General features: G+C 39.2%; 1 protein-coding gene across 1 annotated transcript in view; it reads right to left on the minus strand.

Annotated features, from left to right (window-relative positions):
- LOC119740213 (sodium- and chloride-dependent taurine transporter-like) overlaps positions 1 to 22612 on the minus strand; it is a 77346-nt gene that overhangs the window by 18880 nt on the left and 35854 nt on the right. Inside the window, exon 8 of the mRNA XM_038215428.1 lies at positions 17638 to 17750. Within this exon, the coding sequence (XP_038071356.1) occupies positions 17638 to 17750 (113 nt within the window). The remainder of the gene's footprint in view (positions 1 to 17637; positions 17751 to 22612) is intronic.

Consider the following 22612-nt stretch of genomic DNA (forward strand, 5'->3'; position numbering starts at 1 on the left):
AAACATAGTTAATTAAAACAAAAGGTGCAAAACTCAAAACATGATTCAGAGAAACGAAAATGAGTTTAAAAGTAAGAGGATTAAACAAGAATGAATTGCAAAAAGTCCTCCATCAAGTCTTTGAATTTTCAATTCATCTTCAATAAGAAATGGGGCCTGCAGCTTCTTGTTGATATGCTGAAGGAGATTTGGAGTGAATTTCTTCTTTTCTTTTCCTGTTGATTTTGAGAGGGGGTTGGTCTTTCGTCATGAACTTGAAACACAATAAAGGAAGTGGTTTCCATAATCCGAGTGGCGCTCCAACAAAGCAGATCCGAGCTGACTTTTGACACCCAAACTGAGAGCAAATCTTGTAGTGAGATGATCACAAAACAAAGGCCGACTGCTAAGTGGTGTGAATACCCTGTCGCCATGCATCCAGAAAATGATATTTAACGTCCGCAATGAATTCTTTTGAGTTGGGCTGAGAACTGATGTCGCAACTGTTTACAGGAGTTTGAATTGCTGCCAATGAAATGAACACCCAGGGTCACAGCAACATTGTTGAAAGCTGGCCACACTGACAACAAATTCAGGCAAAAAGTGCTACTTCCTTGGAAATGACAGATGACAAAAGCAGGCATTTGTCTTCTGTCTATTACTGCCATCCGCTTACAACCAGGCAAGATTTGAAAGCACCCTTGACGCACCAAGGGGGAAAAAAAAAACAGTTGAAGTCCTCGCTGGTTTTATTTGATGATGAAGTTAGAATTTGGGGCAGCCATGAATGTAGCTGGCAGCCCGAGCCTCAATGCAAACCAGTCATCATGATGAGGTTGAATTGGACAGTCTCTACAATGACAATGAAGTAAAACGTGGCCTAAGGGGGCTTCGAGAAATACAATTTATGGTGCATGGACTGAATTCAGCACTCTGTCAATTGAAATGATTGTGCATATCCATCAGGATGAACCAAACTAACCCAACAAAAAGGTCTAAAGAAAAGATTTAAAAGAAAGGGGGGGTGAGAGTTGCGGCGTGGTGAATATTTTTCATTTCTGTGAATATTTTGGGTCATGATGCAAGCCAATTAAAAAAAGCTAACAGCAAAAGAAAACCAACGGATGACAATAATTTTTTTTAAATGATCCACAAATAAGACAAAAACAGCAATGGCCTGCCACAGTCTAGTCTAAAAAAAGGAAGAAGCAGCAGCTAATTAAACAGGTGTTTAATTTGAGTCATTTTCTTTGTCTTTGTTTTATTGAACCAAGTTGATTAAACAAGATGCCACTTGGAAGATACACTGGGAGAACCTCTTCAATTGAAGGTGTTTGTGAATATTGCTGTTATAGCTTTGTGTTGACAACAAGGCTGCCCACAGAAGCATAACATGAAGCACTGATTTTTATGATGTGAGTAAATATATAAACAAAAAACCAATAGATATATATGAACCACACTTATGCCTGCAAATAAACAAGCATGGTACAAAAGCAAAAAGGGGAAGTGTAGAAATTACCGTTAAGCAAATATGACACTTAACTTGCAGAAGGCACCTGGGCTATTCGCCTTGAAAATATGGTTCTGGATCCCCCCTTAATATCCTGATTGCCCACCTCGCCGCCCCCCTTCCCCCTCTCCATAGCTAAGCCGACTAGTTCACGTTGGATGAGGTGTATACACGCAAAGGTTTTGCGGTATTCGGAACGGATGACGGATAAACACGCGCGAGGCCGGAAATATCTGTCTGCGACCCGCTTGCAACAAGCGAGGCCGGAAATATCAGGGTGTGCTACACGCGGATGACGGCCTGAACCCGTCTGCCATCGAGGTTCGTGAAAAAAACAATCCCGCGCCTGGGTTCCGGTCAATGTCAAAATAATCCCGGCGCGAAGTGGTTAAAGTTCAGTGAAATAAGGCCGATCCATGCAGGTGGATGAAAATGCAGAAAATAAATTTTAAAATTAAAGTTGCAGCCTCTCAATTCCCATTATTTGCCACAAATTCATCCACCTGGGCTCTCTTGAATTATGCAAGCAGTCCCTCATAACTGAGGCACCTTTTAAAACAGAGAGTCACAAAATTGATTATGTTAATTACTGCCTAGTTTTAATGGCCCTTGTCTGGTTTCAAAAGAAGCAGTCTCTGCCTAGAAATGTATAGCCACAGCTGGCTGAAAATATGCGTGGAAAATATGGAGGTGACACATTCAAACACAGAGCTATAATATTGAATTACCAGAGCAAACATGAAGCGTAATTTCCCTCATGCACAATGCTTTTGAATAGATGTCAAGAGCATTTTAGGCATTTTTCATCCATGTGCGTGTTTTTGCAGAACAATCGGATATTCAATTCTACTAAAAGCTGATATATTAGATGGGATGGTATTTTGAATGCAGTGCACAAACGTAAAAGGAAAATATGCGTGCAAAATTTATCCACTGTGCACATGTGTGAACATGTGGGTTATATGTGTAAAGCAAAATAAAATGCTTTTCTTTTTCTATTATCTTTTATATTAATAATGAAATTTTTGTGAAAATCCTGAGACTTGCCAGTCATACTGCATGCCCTGAAAGTGCCAAATTCACCATAATAAAATATAGGCCTAGTCAACGAGACAGCTGCTAACTTACTTAAAACCAGGAAGGTACATGGTTAAACATTCCCATACTCAATTAATGTACTTAGAAACATATGCGTGGGATGAAAGGGAAATGACCTCAGTCCATCGATCAGCTGAACCAAGGACAAAAAAACCCACCAAACCTGCCATTTGTGTTGCTTGCTTAAGCCACACAAAAAAAAGGCTCTGGTTTCTGGTATGCTCGCACGTCACCTTAGCCATGCGCATCGGCAAAATTTAAAAAGTTTTTTTTTTCCAATGTAAGATACGTCTCAAAACCGCCAAACCCACTGGTTTGACTGGAATCCTGCTGCTGCACAATTTTAAAATTTTTTTAGATGGGGATACGATCGAGTAGCTTTATGTGGCCTCTTGGCTCCCATATATTTTGCACTAAATTTAGTCGGGCACCATTTGCAGACGGTGTTGTAATTTTGTAAATGTGCGTTTGGCAGCCAGACTGAGGGAGCGATGCTCGTGTATCTGGAACATGTAAACGCTTTTTAATTAGCGCAATATGTAAGTGAGCAGACTAATGACCAGCCTGGCAGCTCATGCACGATGTCGATGGCACTGTAGTGTTTTCTCTGATTTTTGTCTTGACTATCCAAATTTCCCAAATAATGTTCGTGTCGGTCGAGATCGTAAGTGGGTGCAGAATTCTCAAGCCTTATGGGCTTACTGAGGTCACCTCAAGCTCCACTCTGAAGGATATTTTTGAGAGTTTTAAGGGTATCGAAGCGTCACCTGCAACATCGTAGTCTGCTGATATTGGAAGAAAAAAAAATTAAGGAAAAAAAATAAAATAAGGAAAACAAAAAACCCGTGCCACCGTACCACTTTTGAGGCAAGCTCCATACCAGAAACCGGAGACTTTTTTTTGGGGGGGGGGGGGGCCTTAGTTTAAAGCTGACAACATCAAATTATGCTCTTTCGGATACTTCAAGTACCAAATGGGATTACAAATTTCATTGAAACAACACTTATCTCCAATTTGGAGAAGCTGACTATTAAAACACAGCTTACATGGACACAGAGAACTGCAACTGTTTGAAATAAAACAATGGCCATTCACATGCAAGAGCAATATTGGACTGAATTAGCCTACTGTTAGGCCTGGAGATAGCAACATTATAGATCTTGCGTGGATACTGCCAAGTCATTCTGAAGTATACTCGTCTCTTACATGTAATTAATTAATCCCACCAGATAAGTGTCCCTTGTTGGAATAGCAATATTCGTTGCACAGGCGGGTCGTGTCAAAAGAAAGGAGTAAACCTCATGCTGATGAGCTAACCACAGAATAAACATGTTTCTCTTTTCTTTTATCGCTTTTGGAGAATGTGCCAAGGTTTTTATCAAGTGAGTGATTCACGCCACTGACAGGTTGCAGGCCTTTTCCGGTTTGGGGCAGCAACTGTCACTTACCAGAAAAAGAAATTAAGCCTTTGCCGGTCCTTGCTCTAGGCTTAAATGATACTAAATGCCAGACTTCCTGAGGGGTTGTTTCTGTCGGATTTCAATCCCTCTGGGAGTCATAAATAACTATGCCATTTAACTTTAATTCCGATAAACCAGTTTAGTTTCAACTTAAATGCATGTTTTGAAGGGGGCATACACGTAATTATTGATTATCAAAGGCAGCTTAGATCTTGAGAGGAAAACTAGAGAGGATATCAAGCTATAGATACTATGTTTAGGGCTGTGCAGTGTATACCGAATACTCAAATAATTCATCATCAACCAAATATCCGAAACAACCATTCGAAACGTGGAGGTGATATTTTAATCATATAAGTTTGTCAAATGCCACACTTGTGTTGAAAGCCACTTTCGCGAATGATTTGAGAGCTTCCATGAAGAACATTAACTCAGATTTCTTCGTTAAAAATCGGTTACAAATCGGTCGAATATCGGGAACTCCGCCCCCTGTTCTTTATATTTTAATAAGCTCTTTGTCGGTCGCATGCAAATCCCAATAGGTGGCCAGTTGCGGTCTGCCCATGTCTAACTTGATCAGTGCATTTCAAAATTGAAGTTTTAAACACCATTATGTGATCAGCTGTCCAAGTTGGAATAACCGAATACTAAATTATTCGAAAATGCACGGCCTCAACTAGGCTTTCGTTACTGTTATTGTAAACAAGTATCTCAGGGTTTTATGGATATGATTTTGGAATGTTTAATCCAGCACACGATTGAAACTTAACACAAGCTACCATGATTACCAAGTTATTGTGTGAATACGAAAGCATTGTTTGTCGCCAAGTTTACTGAAGACTGAAGGAGCATGTAACACGCATACTCGAAAACAGTGTTGTACACAACTTACATGTAGGTTGAAGTTAACTGAATGGATCATTCCGGTAGGAGAACAAGTAATAGTTAAATAGAGGAATGTATCTTGTTATAAGAAGTTTGGCTGAGGCTGAATCCAGAACTTGTTTTAAGGCGAGTGCTTTGTTGAGACGAAAACTACTTCTTGGTGCGAAAGAGTTATCATAGGCTGAATCTAAATTACTTGGCTTGGCTGCAACAATAATTACGCCAGTTACTTTTCGGATAGCTGCAAATGATGGACTATAGCTTTAACAACTCCTTTCCTGATCTGGTGACAGACAAATGGCGAGTGTGTAGGGTAGGGTAGTCGACGTCCATCATTGTAAAAAAAATAGGTTAAAGGCATGGCACAGGGGGCAATTTATGTGGGCGGGAAGGGGGCAAACCTTCCCAAGCTATGTGATGACATATTGATGTGATGACGAGTGGCCGTTCTTAGCTAATACTTCTTAAGCATATAGCCATTCCACAAATTGTGCAACACCGCAAAATCTGAGTAATTGGACAAAGCAAGCGAGTATTGAATGCTCTGAAAAAAGCTGGTCGCGCTCAGTGGAAAACTAGGTTAAAATAGAACACCCGTTCAGTCCCCACCAAAAGCAAACATTATTTTTGAAGTAATGACAGAAATATACAAAAGCTGTGTCATAACATTTATGGGATTTGGAAGCCTAAATTAAAACATCCGGACGTTCATACGTGTACACCTCGATCTTGGATGATTGCCAACAGGCAAGCTGGATCGGCGTTGGCCACAGGAATATGAGTTGCAGTATAAAAACAAAGGGGCACTACGGCAATGGCATCAACGGCAACAATGCGTTAGTGACATTTCTGCCCTGAAAGTTTCTTATGATACAGATTCGCGTAATTGCCAGCATTCCCCTTGTTGCACGAACTTTGGTTCAGAATTCTGCTTCATTTTTCTGTGCTGACCGACAAATCCTGCGCCCCCTGGTGTTTGGAAAGGTATCGATTAATTAGACTCCGTGGTGGGTGAATGGGCGGTTAAAAACTAAGCAATCTTGGCATGCAATGACCGCGATGGTGTTTTGGTGGATGGACACGTGTGAAGCATTCAGTGCGACTGTCTGCTCCTGGCTCCAGCGGCCGGTACTGTCAGAAATCTCATCGGATGGGATGGAGCTTGCAGCCCGCTGAGCGGGGAAAAAACAAAAATTAAATAAAATGACCAGTGGACTCCCGATGATAACGGTACAGGCTGAGGTTGCCTAGGTAGTGTAGCATCATCTCTCAATCACCAAAGACTCTTTTCTCAAGCTATCTACATTTTATAATGTGCTCCAACACGCTCCGTCCAATACAGTCGTCAGGACAATCCAAACAGCTCAACACCTCAGCTCCAGCCCTTTGAAATTAAAATAAAGAAATAATGACCCAAAAAACAAAAACAAAAAAATCCCGGAACTTCTCAGCCTCCTCAGAAACGGTGTCAGAAGTGGGATTCTCCAGAAGCCGGTCTGAAGGAGTGCATTCGGTTGGTTGTTTTGTTGGTCACCAGAGTAAAGGAGTCTACTTGCCTTCATCTGGACGGATCTGCCCTTTTATAACCAACATCCAGCCTAGATTACTCCGTTGTGAATGTTGGTTTCAGACTGGTTCCGGCTGTCTAGCTCCCAAAGCTAGACCACCTCTTAAAACCTGCCACCAAGGAGGTTACAGAGAGAAAAAAGAGACCGGTAAAATATGGAAACTGAAAACACGCTAAAAAAAAAATGAAAGAGAAAGAGAGAGACAGAAGAAAAAAGCAATGTTAGACATTTTACTGGCTTTTAACAAACACACTTTTTCAACCAACTGTTTGCAATTTCATCAATTGATTAATCAATGCTGAGGAGAAATAGGAATAAGTGCAAGTTATCATACAGTGAATATTCTTTCCTAAATAAACACACATTCGTTCCTAAGGAAAATATGTAATAAGGTAGAACTGTGCAGTTCTCAGCAGTTAGTAATTATATACCACAGCTAATTCTAGCTAAAATGTTAATAGACAACAAAGCCCGTTTTAGTACATAACTCCTCCTTCGGCATATTTTTACCAAGAAAGACATGTACATGTATACAATAGAACACCGTGGAGATATAGCTCCATGAGTACACGTACAGTTTAGAAATGTTTTAACAGATGGTCAAGGCAATTTCTATTTCTATGAATTTGCACACAAACCTACGTGTACTTATGCTGCAGTGACATTTTATGTGGCTTACATACAGTGTGTATTCGATGGTATTTTTCAGAGAAAGATGGCAATAGAAAACACATGGTATATGTATGTTTTAAGAATTTTAAACAAAAGTTCAAGACCAATACCAACATTTGTGCCTTCTACCGTACGTTGATATGAAAAAAAAACACAAATCGCTGTAAGTTAGGGCTTACCGGTATGTGGGGTACTTGTATATCTTAAATATAATGCACAGGGAATCAAAAGAAAAGAATATGTAATCACTGAAACCTTTTTTTTTTCAGCTACATGTACGGTACATGGTCATGTAAGGATAACAAAAGCAAAACCTTCTTTACTGCCTCCACATTTTGAGGTTTTATCAAAGCCTTGCTGTTAATCTGTCTGCCCCTGAGATTTCATCATACTTTTGAGAACAGAATGGAATTATTACGCTATAATTGAACTGAACATTAATTCCTTGATTTCTTCAAAGAATTTTCAAATAAGCCACCTTGTTTGTGGTTCATTTCAAAATTCTTTTATTTCATTACCAAAAAAAAAACCACGTATACTTTCCCCCCCTTTTTTTCTACACGTTAATTAAGATTGCATATACACCTGGAAAAATAAGGTCTACAACAACAACCTTGGAGATTTAGGTTTTTTTATCTCATTTTGTTTGTTGTCTTGTTTGACGTTTAAACCGATATGATCAAAACACAACTGCCCAACAACTATCAGTTACCCTTCAAAATGTCCTTGTTTAATAAATAAAAACAGGATTACCTACTCAACCGGTTATTACGGCAACTTTGAAGTCCTTCATGAGGGTTGGGGACATGCTTTTTGTGCCATTGTTGGTCTTTCATATTTAACTTCAAACACGAATTCGGGACTGCAGCAAAAAGTGGGAGGGTCTTTTATTAGTCAATATTGGAGCTTCAGTGTCTCAAAGGTACTATGGGGTCCTTTATTTTCAATTCTGTTGACATGTCTAGGACTCAATATTTCATCTGTATATTTAAATAAGGGGAGGGCAGGGGGTTATGGACTCCCGATCCTGCTTTTCTAATACTCATTCCAATACCCTGCCCAAATTTGTTCAAGGACAGATTTTCAGCTTAACAACAAATTATAATAAGAACAGAAAGGAAAAAAACAGCGAAGGACTAAATTCAGTGTTCGGCCTTTGGGGCATGTACAATGTAAGTGTGTTGGTGCGTAAATATTGAGTATTTAGTACGTTACTATTGAATAACAGTACTTTAAAGGTATATATAGTCCATCATCTGTAATTTGTGCATTTTGTTCGTTTGAAGCAACAAAAGTGCTCAAAATCTAAAGAAGGGAGCTGAATAACTAATATTATGAAGTTTCAGCTCAGCTTTAGCTGTACATTTCGAGAAAAATACATTCTGTAGGATCTCGATTTCAAATCAAAAGTTGGTGAATCATGTTTTGAATTGGGCCTGAATTCAGCGTCCGAGACACGTTCTCAATGAGCCGATTGCAGCTACACGATGTCGCGCACTGATCTGACGAATTATAGCAGCTGCGCGCGTGTGCGTCCTGCCAATGCTTGCGCGCGTTTCGCCAAATAAAACGAACTACTTATTTGAATTTCCTACGGTGCTTCTTAAGGAAGGGCCTTAATGCTTTTGTTGATTTCTTCAAAATGACAGCCTGCCAGAAAGAATAATTTCATAGGGAGTTTAGTCCTCTTACTATCTTTCAACCAAGTATTTTTTTCAACAATAATTACGCCAGTTACTTTTTGGATAGCTGCAAATGATGGACTCTGGCTTTAAGCATGGGAGTTGTGCCTGTCGCAAGCTTTAACAAGTGAACCATGAAATCAAAAAATTGCCTTTTCACTATATTTCCGCGACGATCAGAGCAGATATTTGCAGCTCTTATAAAACTCATCAGAATCTGTTTAACAGGGAAGAAATATTTCAGCTCACTCAATGCATTCCATTCCATGAAGGTACCAGTATTTTAACAATGTCCTATTCATACAGTTCAAATGGTAAAGTTGTTAAAAAGGTCTGTTTGGTTTCAACTTTTAAGCATGACTTAACTGCCAATGCATTGAAACAGGATAAAAAGATACAAAGATATTTCCATACTGTCAGCCCTTTTTACTCAGAGAGTAAGACAAAACAGTGCATTTATTTTTCATCCTGAAATTGAAAAATATAACGGGGTGCATGTTTTGCCAACTTCTTATCTGACATTGTCTTCCAGAGCCACATTGCTATAATCAGATTACTACATATTGGAGGATTACTTGCCATTTCATTTCATAAAGCTGTACTGACATTATATTTGGAAACTGTGTGAGCCGCTGTAACATTGAGTGCATAAAGTATAGCACCGTCACGGTGTTACATGTAGATAAGGGATATTATATCAGCTACAGGTCAGCCATTTGACCTTTGGCGTCAAACAAACTCAACTCTACAAGTGGAAAGCCGCAAGCGAAATCCTCATAAATTTGTTTGTATACAAAGCAAGTACTATGATCGATAGTGATCATCATTTTGGTAAATTTCCACTGGCGGAAATATAAAAAACATGCATTCAAAGAGGTTTCTGAAACTAAAAAGTGGTTTCCTTTTGCCGTTTTCGTACATGTACATGTTGCATTTCATGGATTTTCAAATCATACCGGTATATACATGTACTGATGTTTATGAACATTCTACATTATGTACTGGTATGTGCATAAGGGCATAGTCACATGAAAAAATTGAATTGCCCGGGAAGGTAGCTTTTCCCGGGCAATCTGCCAAGGAGAAAATGACAGACAAAAGTTCATTCCTGATAATGTTTTTATACTTCTTCATATTATGAGGAATTGTCTAGAAACTGTTGGGGGGGGGGGGGGGGAATGTACTCGTTCTGCTGGTGTGTTCATGCAGATTGCAGTACATGTATACATTGTACATATTAATTCACATGACTTGGCACGAGCATGGAGAAATAAAACACATGTGTGTTTTATATTTCTCCATGGCACGAGAGAGTGCCATTCGTCATGTGAATACTGTGCTTCTGTAATCACACGCTCAATTTGAGGGTATCAAATGACTTTTTAAAATAATTTTTCTGATATGTGTTTGGCAATGGGAATAAGTAAATGATCAGCCTGCCTCGTATACAGTACACTAAGCCTCTCAGTTCACCGCACCTATACATTTGTATGCACTTTGACTAATGCTGGTAATATTGTAGTTTGACCCCACGTGTCCTGACTAGTGATACACACCATACCAATATGGATTTATGGTAATGCAAAAGGGGGAAAATATTCTGAAAGAGAAATGAATTGTGGACTTAACAATCACTGACTGCTGTGATGTGGGAAATGCTGTTTTTAACACCCAAGGGGCGCTTAAGCACTCGGGTTTGCTATTGCACTCCTCGGATGTTAAAAACAGCATATCCCACATCGCAGGCTATGCGCCCCTTGGGTGTTAAAAGCAGCATATCTCACGTCACAGCAGTCAACAATTGTTTTGTTATATCGTGCCAATATAAGTCAAAATGATAAATTGTTGTAACGTACTAGTTTTTTACACAAGAAATAAATTCCACTAGTGCAATGTAACCTTTGATAACTGCAGGCCAAACATAAGACTGAGCGGTGATTGCATGCAGTTCTCAGACGAATTGCGCGCGCAGGTTCTACATGCGCACGCGCAATGCGCAACGTACTTGTATACGAGGTTAACCATGCACTTTTACAGACTAGACACGTGGCCGTTCGCGACAAATGAAACAGTATCCATGCACACGATAGAACAATAACATTTATTCACGTAATGCCACACATTACGCTTTTACACCGCTGTATTTTCTGAGTTTTAGGATGGGTGGGTTTGTGAGATTTAGTTTATTTAACAGGGCAAAAGACGTCATGAAGAAAGTTAAATGGGTTCTCCTCTTGCATTTCTGTTCTTTTCTTGTTTAATAATAGTTTTTATTCAAGTGCTTAACACATGGGCAATTCCACACCAAAGTGGACATGACACCAAAAAATTCAAATGCATGTGACTTTCACTTTGTTCATTTCACATAGTTACACATTTCAGCAATTTGTTTCACTTGTTTAATTAGTGTAAATTCACATTTTGTTCATGCTATAATTGAGTAAACCTTTTGTCCTTCCGTTACCGTCCTTCCGTAACCAAATTACAATCCACTTTGTTGGATTGTAATTATATACGTTGTAATTATATTATCGAAAGACTAAAATTCAAATGAAAGGTGGCATAGTATAGTTAAAGCTTCAGGGATTCCATTTCCTACCTTTAAAATATAATTGCCCCATAAAATTCACAGAGTTTATGCAAAACACATAAAGTTGGAAAGCCCTTGTCCGTTTTACTGTCCTTCCATTACCGACCTCATTATTAATATTCATAATTCATGAACGAGAGGTATTCATGCCCCCCAAAAGTGTGGAAATTGAAGGTAGCATTACAGCAATACAATTGTGCCATTTGTTTGCTGTAACTATAACTGTGTGTGTGTGATACACACATTTGAAATTTTGTATAATGAGTGAAAACGTCCTTCCGTTACCGTGGAATTGCCCACATTGTAAAATGAAAATGTGTTACAGTGTGAATGTATGTAGATGCTGAAAACACAGACTTCAGTTGAAATATTGATTTTATGCATGTTGTATGTGACAGAACTGTTTTAATTTACAATGAAATTTAAAACAGTTCCGTCTCTCGAAATGTATCTCGAACCAAGGAAAAGCTTTAACATGAATTCTGTTTGCACGCTGGCTGGAATTCAAAATTGTGCTGTAGTAAGATCCCCAAATCCATAGCCTCTGCTCTGTGCTGGTGAAATCAAACGTTAGGAGTCCTTAAGAGAACTCTTTGTTCGCCTATGTACATGTATGTTGTCTAGGTTTTTGTTGAAGTTCAAGGCTGAGAAGCAGAAGGTCCCTGGTCTGCATCTTGTCACGGAATAGCACACAGACAGACTACCGGTAGCTTGAATCGCACATGGAAACCACACACAGACAATTAAGCCTAGGAATTACACAGCATGCCCTAAAGTACGGGAGGAAACCTTGTAATTATATGACTCAATTACAGCAATGTCGCCTGCCACTTGCTTGCAACATTTATGTTGACCCCCAAAAAAGTACAAACTCATGTTTATACAATGAAGCCTCTTGCATACAGGCGTCGCGTGTCTAAATGAGTTAGTGAGTAATGGTAAGACTAGTTAAATTTTAACCGATAATCGCAGGGCAGCATAACATCCAAAATTGGAAAGATGATTACGATGACGTCCCAAGGTTTCATATGAAGATGTGCGTGCATGGTGCATTGAGATCATTTTCAGCGCAGACAAAAATCGATAGGATCTATACTCCCAGTGGAAGAACTCCCCTCGTAATGTCACTACTCTCATGGGACTGACTTGATGTTGATGCCAGATCGTAAAGAATGGAATAAATAGGTATTAAAAACAAAAAATTAATATATACCGGTACCACTCTGTGGAACAGAGAGAATTCAAGTCTGAATGAAAATATCTTCTTCTGTTTTAGATGACTAAGATTCTGCTTTAAGCACTAGAATTTAGCTAACTGTATTTTGTGACTTTTCTTACATTTTGATTTAAAATCCACATTTTTTAGAGTGTGTGTTGTTTCTTTAGCTTCAAACAGCTATTTTTTATTCGGTACATGTACATGTACCGGATAAAATGAAAGAAGCAGGACCAAACACCAAATTATTCTGGAAACAGAAAGGGAAAGTTGAGTATAAAAGGGAGAAGGAATGTTTCAGTTTTTTTTATCACTTGCTCATTGGCTAGGGCACTGGTCTGTATGGACATTTTTTTCAGCTCAATCGGGACTACACATTATTTAAATACATCAAAATTTATTTACTATCGGCTGACGTTTTTCTGACGCCTGCGTGGGAGGACAAAAAAAATTCCAGAGTTACTGGATAAAATCCAAAAAAAAAAATTATAATTGTAAAACCTGAATCCTCCATAATGGAACAAGCCACATGTAGGGATATGATATGCCACTTTCATTGCCCCTCGTAATGGACCAAACATATTTCTTCTGTAGCTGGAGGCTTTAAACATGCATTTGCCTTGCCAACCTTAAGCTGACCATTTTAAATCACCTTGTTAGGCACATGTGTCATTAATACCCATCACAGCAGGTACATGTAATGCAACAAATTGTAATTTGAAAACTTCAGTACTTTTCAAATCAATACCATCTGGGCACGTGAAGTTTTTTTTTTAACTGGGAAGAAACTTAAAACCACTCAACTATTTTGATGAGATCTTTAAAAAAAACAAAGGAGAGGCTTCATTTTTGTGTGTTTGTGGCTTAGTGCATTTTGTAATGTACGTAGATTTTTTTTTTAAAGCTATGGTCCATCATTTGTAGCTATCCAAAAAGTGACTGACGTAATTATTGTTGAAAAACATACTTGGTTGAAATATAGCAAGGGGACTAAACTCTCTGTGAAATTATTCTTTCTGGCAAGCTGTCATTTTGAAGAAACAACGAAAGAAGGCTTTTCCAACGGTGCTTCTTAAGACGCACCGTTGGAAATTTTTGTTTTTTTATTCAGCGAAACGCGCGCAAGCGTTGACACGACGCACACGCGGTTGCTATAATTTGTCGGATCAGTGCGCGACATCGCGTAAGCTGCATTCGGCTCAGTAAGAACGTGTCTCAGACGCTGAATTCAGGCCCAATTCAAAACATGATTCAGCAACTTTTGATTTGAAATCGAGATCCTAGAATGTTGTTTTTCTCAAAATACCGTATACAGCTGAAGCTGAAAGTTCATCAGGTTACTTGTTCAGAACCCTACTTTAGATTTTGAGCACTTTTGTTGCTTCAAACGAACAAAATGCACAAGTTACAAATGATGGACTATACCTTTAAGTGCAAGGTCACTGGCCACCGGATATAATAATTCCTCCTTAAAGACTCTTGTGGTTGACTGCAAGTTCTGCTACAAACTGCCCATACGCGCTGCCAAGCAACCCACACATTTCTTAGAAAGTGTATGACCTTATTCTGAGGGAATCAGGATTTCAAACAAAAAAGGGGGGGCCCCACAAAATTTACACATTTGTTTATTGCATGTTCTGAGAAGATAGCAACGATTTAAAGTGTCACAAAGTTAGTTGGGTGTCATAATCGTCTTTCTTTAACATAATGAAAGGTTTGCGGAAACACCATGTGCGAATAATTTCTCAACTAAGAGAATGGTTCTGAAAAGAACCAGAGGTATACACTCGACGTTCCGGTCGGTATGCTCTGACCGTCTTCAGGAGAATGCCTAAACTCTAAGAAGGTAAACACTTATGTAGCAGAAGCGAAAGCGATGAAGTGTAAAGTTGCATCCTGTGTGGATGCCAAGTAGCTGGGATCCTAGAGCAAGCTTACTGCCCACTGAAGTGGCCCAGTAGTTGCAGTCTCAGTAGAGGGTGGACCTAGGGTATAGGAGCCTGAGACCCATCAGTCTCAGGTGAAAAACTTGATGTGATTGTTAATCACATTCCCAATTTACCGGGGAGTTCGACAGCGCACCTGTCAGCTAGCTATCAAATTATCCATGACATTGCAAAAAGGGTAAATCAGCTAATCAGTCTACACGAATTGGTTCAAAAAGTGAGATTTAGTAACATTTTCATTACTAGGGGCCAATTTACTGCCACTACTTTAGTGCTAGTAGTGGAAAGTTGATAACTGTTTGTCGGTTCGTTTGTTTGTTTGTTGTTTTTAACCCTTGTTTTATTGTTTTTTGTCTTGTCTGTTTCCTTTCAGAGGTTGTGTTTTTCTGTCTGTGGAGTCATTTGTCTCTTGTTGGATTGTCTCATTGGAGTCTGTTTTTGGTTTTTTTTTTGTCAAGTTGCACATCTTATGTTTGTCGGGTGGGGGTCTGTTTGTCGGTCGTTCGATTTTTTGTCTGTCTTCCATGGTCTGTCTTCCACGTTGGAAAAATTTCACAACGTGGATGCACAGGATGCATACTACTGACGTTTGTTGAAAACGGTCCCCGAATGTATGTGTGTGATTAATTAGTCAATGTGTTGTATTATTAAAGCGACAAAGAAAAACACAGTGCCTCACCCTGCAACGTAATGGAAAAGTTTTACCAAGTCAACCGAGACGAGCACGCGCTGCATGTATGACATTCATTGGCTGTTATGAGTACGCCACACAGCATCATGTACCGTACCATTCCCGCATTTGATCAACGCAGCTACCGGTATCTAATTATCCATGACACCGCAAAAAGGGCAAATCAGCGATCAACAAAATCTCTACAGACTTTGGTTCAAAAAGTGAGATTTGATATCATATTCATTACTAGGGGCCAATTTACTGCCACTATTTAGTGTTAGCAGGGAAGTTGGTAACTAAAGCAGAGACATTTTGGAAAAATTTCACACATGGATGCACTGATGCATACCAGTGACGTTTGTTGAGAACGGTCCCCGAATGTGTGTGTGTGATTAGTCAATGAGAGAGTGTATATTTCTAAAGCAACAAAGGAAAACACAGTGCCTCACCCTGCGACGTAATGGAAAAGTTTTACCGAGTCAACCGAGACGAGCACGCGCTGCATGTATGACATTCATTGGCTGATATGAATACGCCACACCGCATCACCTACATGTACATAAGTATGCATGTACCGTACCATTCCCGCATTTGATCAACAGCTATCTAATTATTCATGACATCGCAAAAAGGGCAAATCAGCGATCAACAAAATCTCTACGGGCTTTGGTTCAAAAAGTGAGATTTGATAACACATTCATTACTAGGGGCCAATTTACTGCCACTATACTTTAGTTTTAGCAGGAAAGTTGGTAACTAAAGCAAAGACATTTTGGAAAAATTTCACAACGTAAATGCACTGATGCATACCACTGATGTTTGTTGAGAACGGTCCCCAAATGTATGTGTGTGTTACTCAATGAGAGAGTGTTATATAAAAGCAACAAAGGAAAACACAGTGCCTCACCCTGCGACGTAATGGAAAAGTTTTACCAAGTCAACCGGGACGAGCACGCGCTGCATGTATGACATTCATTTTACCGCCACACAGCATCATCTATGGGCTTTGGTTCAAAAACTGAGATTTGATAACATTTTCATTACTAGGGGCCAATTTACTGCCACTATTTGGTGTTAGCAGGAAAGTTGGTAACTAAAGCAGAGACATTCGGAAAAATTTCACAACGTGGATGCACACCAATGGCGTTTGTTGAGAACGGTCCCTGATTATACACGTGTGTGTGTGTGTGATTAGTCTGTGAGAGAATGTTTATTATTAAAGCAATCAAAGGAAAACACAGTCCCTCACCCTGCGACATAATGGAAAAGTTTTACCAAGTCAACTGAGACGAGCACGCGCTGCTTGTATGACATTCATTGGCTGATATGAATACGCCACACAGCATCATCTACATACATGTACATGCATGTACCGTACCATTCCCGCAATCGATCAACAGCTACCGTATCTAATTATTCATGACATCGCAAAAAGGGCAAATCAGCGATCAACAAAATCTCTACGGGCTTTGGTTCAAAAAGTGAGATTTGATAACATATTCATTACAAGGGGCCAATTTACTGCCACTATACTTTAGTTTTAGCAGGAGAGTTGGTAACTAAAGCAAAGACATTTTGAAAAAATTTCACAACGTGGATGCACTGATGCATACCACTGACGTTTGTTGAGAACGGTCCCCGAATGTATGTGTATGATTAGTCTACTATTGAGAGAGTGTTATATTATTAAAGCAACAAAGGAAAACACAGTGCCTCACCCTGAGACGTAATGGAAAAGTTTTACCAAGTCAACCGGGACGAGCACGCGCTGCTTGTATGACCTATATTTTCTGTTACAAGTGCCACACAGCATTATCTACACTGTCCATGTACCGTACAGTTCCCACAATTGGTCGACAAAAAAAGTGCCGACATGGATTTCTGCATGTTCGGTTTCTATTGCATATAACTATATACCTGTAAGTGCTCCCAACATCACACTAATACACAAACTCTAAATCAAGCGCATTTACACATTTTCTAATACTACTTTACAGAACCATTACCTTTATACCAGTATGTAGTCAATAAGCTTGACATTCAGGTTTGACTTAAAGTCTGTGCAAAAGCCATAATCCAATCCCTTTGTCGGAATTTATACAAAACCAAAACCACTACATACGAAATCTACCTTTGTTCTTTAAATTAATTAAGAACACCTTTAAAATAGACAAAAATTGTGGACTTACCATCCGCGTTCTGCGACTTACTGGCAGAATGAATACCACCGATGCCTTGCACCAGCCCTCCAGTGGAACATTTAAAGCAAACCCAGAGGTCCTAAATAGTCTGTAATAAATGTACATATTCGGGTTTGTCATGTGCGGGGGGAAAAAAGTATGGTTGGTAGCTTACCTGGCTGTCAATTCCAAGGAGGAGAAGCATGAAGAAGAACAGAATGGCCCAGAGTGTGGGGAGGGGCATCTGAACCACGGCTTCTGGATACGCAATGAATGCCAGGCCAGGACCTGTGGAAATAAGGAGGGAAACGAATCTAGATAAATAAATCTGAAATCGGACAGTGGGGCTCTCCATTAGCTCCGATCATTTGGCGAATTGACAAAAATCAATTGTTGTCTCAGTATACATTTTGATCAGGGCCTGTCTCAATTCATATCTGGGACGAGTTTCGGACAAGTTGCGGACACTGTATTGGGTATAAGTTGCAGGATTCTGAACAACTTGCCCCCAATCTTCCCGCAATAAACTTATCAGTATTGGTGAGTCAAGCAGTGGCTAATGAAAATTTTCCCGGAACATGTCCAGAGCTAATTCTTCCGGACATAGCGAATGATTCTACCCGCAAACTTGTCCGGAAGTCATCCTGGATATGAATTTGAGACCTAAGATGTATTGGAAGCCAATTTTTGAACATGAAGGTTCTCTTTTCAGAGGCACAATCAGGCATGTAGTCGAGTCCATCACAAGTCCAGTCACAAGTGGTTTTCTTTTAGTCAAACTGTGAATGGGATTATGTAAGTTCAAGAGAAAAAAAAAATGGTCTGACTGTGTCAAATTTTTGTTTTTGTTCTTGTGATTCCGTTGTAAGGCCAAGAAAAAAAAAACATTTCTGCTTCCGATTACCCGGTACATGGCATTTGAAAATAGGGTAGGTACATGTAGGTAGGGAATTTTTTTTTTTTTGCCAATTTTTTTTGTGTACGATCATATGGAGGTGTCTGCATGTAGTCAAGGGTAAAAGGTAGAAATAGATGGTTTGGGGTGTTTTTTCTCTCATTTTTCCCTTAAAAAAATTAGGGTAGAAACCGGAAGCAGAACTATTATTTTTTAAGCCTAATGTGTCCAGGCTGTTTCACAGGCTTATGAGAACAGCCTTTTACCGGTACTCTCCTATTTTACTCTTTTTTATTACCCTTTTTATTAACCTTACTTTAATTAGTTAGCTCCCACGTATTATTTTGTTACTGGTGGTACTAATTACCTTCATGTTTTTCCTTTACTTAAATATCACTGTATTGTACTTATATTATCCAACTTTGTATTGGTTAATTGCAGAGTTTAAAATAAATGTCTACTGAATTGAATTGAAAAGTCAGATCATATTTCAAGCATAGAACAAGGAACAGAAGCAAGCAAAGTGACTAGTCATATTCAGTCAACAGACGAAAGCAGGCAAGTTGTACGCACAGTTGTCTTATCAATCACCTACAGTGAAAGCATAGTTGTATCAAGTTACTGAACCGGTACCTGTACATAAACAGTCACAGCCAGTCAGTTCTGCTTTTCGAAGGATGTTAAAAACAGTCACTTTATTGATTTTGACTGAAAGGACAATTCTGTACAGAACACAGCTGCTCGCATAGTTACTCTAGAACTAGTTGTAAAACTCACATAACGCCAGTTCTGCGTTCCCTCCATTGGCTGCCTGTACAGTTTCGAATAGTTTTAAAATTACTTTTGCTTGTTTTTCATTGCTTACATGGTTCTGCCCCTGGATATTATTCTGATTTGCTCATTTCTTACAAGTTACAACCCTGCTAGGTACCTTAGGTCTGCAAATTCGTCCCTGCTTGTTGTGCCTAAAACTATTAAATCTTGGGGGGACCGTTCATTTTCTCACCTATGTTATGGAACAAACGTCCTCAAAATATTCGTGATAGTGCTACCTCCCATGAGTTTAAATGTGCTCTGAAGACCCACCTATTCAAGGCAGCATTTCATTAATCGTCCAGTTTTTGATTTCACTCTCGTGTGTACTGTTTCATATTCATGTATTTTCATTTTTGCGTACTTTTGCTCCCTACTGTTTTTGCTGTTCATGTTTATTTGATTGTTTTTCTGCGCCTTGAGTATCTAATCAAGATGGATTTGGCGCATTATAAATGCTCTTTATTATTATTATAGGAGGGTTAATGAATACAAATTGCAAAATACACTTCTAAGATGGCTGGTGATTGCAATCAATCTATTGGACATATCATCCATACTACAACTAGCCTAGAAGCTGTCTGTGCAATGGAATCACAAAGGATAGGATAACAAAATTCACTTAATAAGATGTCTACAGAAAAAGAAAAAAAGGAAATAGGTCATGCACGTATCAGCCTCAGGTACCGGTAAATGTGGGGTCTGTGAAAAGGGAAAAACATTTCCTGAAAGATGAGTGGATTGTTTCTTGACATATTGATGGCATTAGTGAAGGGAAACTTCTGACAAAAGCAATTTTCTTTCTTTCCTATTTATTTAAAGATTGGCTCGTAAATATCTCAGATTAAAGTGGCCAGACCAGGCCCGTAGGAAGCTCAAAAACACTGGTCCAGCTCATCTCAGAGGCAGGGAGCTTGATCGGAAAGTAATGCGAGCGCGTAGCGCGAAGCCCAAACGACGTGGGGTACGGGGCCCGCTTTATAAGGGACCCGAAAAATTCTGAATTCTAGATGCTCTATGGTGCGATCTCAGGCAATTTCTGACCACTTTGACCATTTTTTTTTTAGCTATCATCATTTAAACATCATTTTCGAGTTTGGAGTCAATTATTTTGTTAATATTTTTCTTAGCGTGAGAACTCCCATGTTGGCATGAGAACAACCTGAAATGTGCGAGTCTTATATGCTCAATGCGTGAGAGTTGGCAGGTCTGCAGAGGCGGATCCAGGATTTGACCCAATCCCTCCCAAATTAAACGTAACCAAAAGCCGATAATTATCGTCGTAGTATGTAGTCTTGTGTGTACAATAAACAAACACTGCGCCGGCCTTTATCAAATGGTTTAATGACTATATCTTGTCTTTTCTTTAGGCCGATCAAAGCGATACGTTCTGCTTTTGTTATGTTAGATTTGACTTTTTTTATTTCCAATCTGGTTAAATAGTACTTCAATATATGATTCTAGATTTAAGTTGAAGGTAGGTTGGGGATTCCAGAAGGAGGGCAGTTTGAATGGATGCGAATTTGAAGGTCTCTCCCTGCCATTTTCAAACGTACTCTAATTTTTCTGTAGAATGATTTGGAATGGCGAAGGATAGTCGACCTTTTGGTTTTCTAGGGGTGGGAATACAATTCAGCCTTTGCCCAGAGCCATCAGTTTAATGTTTGAGAGCTGATTGTCCAATAGATTTTTTTTTTACATAAGGCAAACTTTTTCAGCTTTCAGCTCAAGAGTAATCGTCTTCGACCATTTTTTTTTTGCTTTTAGCTAATTTGATGGGATTGGCTGCTTTAGTTTTGTTATTAGCTGTTTCGGAGTACATGCTCCAAAATAGCTCTTGTTGTCGTTAGAATAATATTAGATGGAAATAAACTGATTGGTTTTTTTTTCATTTCACTCATTTATTCATTTAGTATCCTATACAAAATTAACTTTATACTCTGCCAAAAATTACATGTTAAAAAAAAAGGAAACAAAAGGCCTATTATTGGTACGGCTATAGCCGTGCCTGTCATACCGCTTCCTACGGCCTTGGCCAGACGTAACGTTAATTACGATTTCCCCTTGATCATCTACATGTACATGTAGACAGTCACAAATTCTGTTCAATTCACTGAAGCTTATAGCAGTTATCCAATTAATCAGTGGTTTCTAGCATGGAGGAATATAGCCGAGTTTGCATTGGACTTATTTCGGTTAAACTAACGGAGACTGTTGTCGACTTAACCAAATAAAATCCACTGTGGACAGCCGGCAAACTTCCCAAATTGTAAAGCGTCGACTGTCGGTTGTAAGTTTTACGGTCCACACTAGCCAGTACATTTTAAAGGGTCACGGGAAAATGTCATTGTTTTATCATAGAGATACCGGTAGGAATGTCCTTTCTCTCTGGTTTCATGTAACGAAGGACTTTCCATTGGCCAAAATTAACCAAAGTGCAGCCACATGGTAGAATAACCACAATGGAATGTTAACATAATCCCTCACAGTAACCTTTTTACCAAATGAAGTAAAATGCGAATGTGGCTTAAGGATGGCAATTCCATCTAAGTTCAAGGTTGTAAAGATTAAGGAAGCCATGTGCATGTACTGGCAATGGGATAGGAGCATACAAGTGCAAGTTCAAAACATCCATCTCAACGAAATATACATGTACACATACACACAGTGTTATTCGGTTGTCACAATACACACTACACAGTATACATACATGTACCTTTCTTTCGTTTGTAAACAGTGACCCCAATTTTGTATGGGCTGACAAAAGGGCATAAATGTAGGCCATGGTTGGCAACAGATTTCGATTTTTGGAAAAGGCAAAATATAGCAGCCAACTTTTGATTTACAGACAAACACCACTAATTCTGATTCGCAAGAGTCATGTCAACAGTATTTGTATGATATTTCTTACAGCAGCCTCATATTTTTCGACACTCTGGGGTGTTCAACACTCACTCCGCCTCGGACTTCTCGGACTTTGTGCGTGGGATGTGTACAAAACAAATGGAGGATTAGCGTGTTTAGACGTCATCCGGAAGGGAGTCGAGGCATGCTTGACGTTTTTAACCCGTCAGCCATGCCTGGGTATAAGAACGACAGATAGTGATATTTTCAAGTTTTTACCTGCCCCCCACAGAGTAGATTTGTAAGTTGCAATTATTCTAGCAATACGCAAGTTGTTCATGAGACATTGGGCCAAAAAATCCTTGCATGTTTAGTTATATGCAATAATTAATAATGTTGCCAAAGCAACACAAAATAAAAGCATATTTTCAGAGGGCTAAACACGTCCAAAATACCCCCTGCCCACTCCTGATCCCCCCCCCCAAATTTTTTTTCCAAACTTCAGTAGAAGAAACAAATTGAATGCATAAACGTGCATGTTGAATAGAGTATGCTATAAACTTTCAAGTACCGCAAGGACTGCAAAATGCTTTCAGAA

Source organism: Patiria miniata, unplaced genomic scaffold (assembly GCF_015706575.1).
Source record: "Patiria miniata isolate m_02_andy unplaced genomic scaffold, ASM1570657v1 HiC_scaffold_5, whole genome shotgun sequence".
In the NCBI taxonomy this organism is placed as follows: Eukaryota; Metazoa; Echinodermata; class Asteroidea; order Valvatida; family Asterinidae; genus Patiria; species Patiria miniata.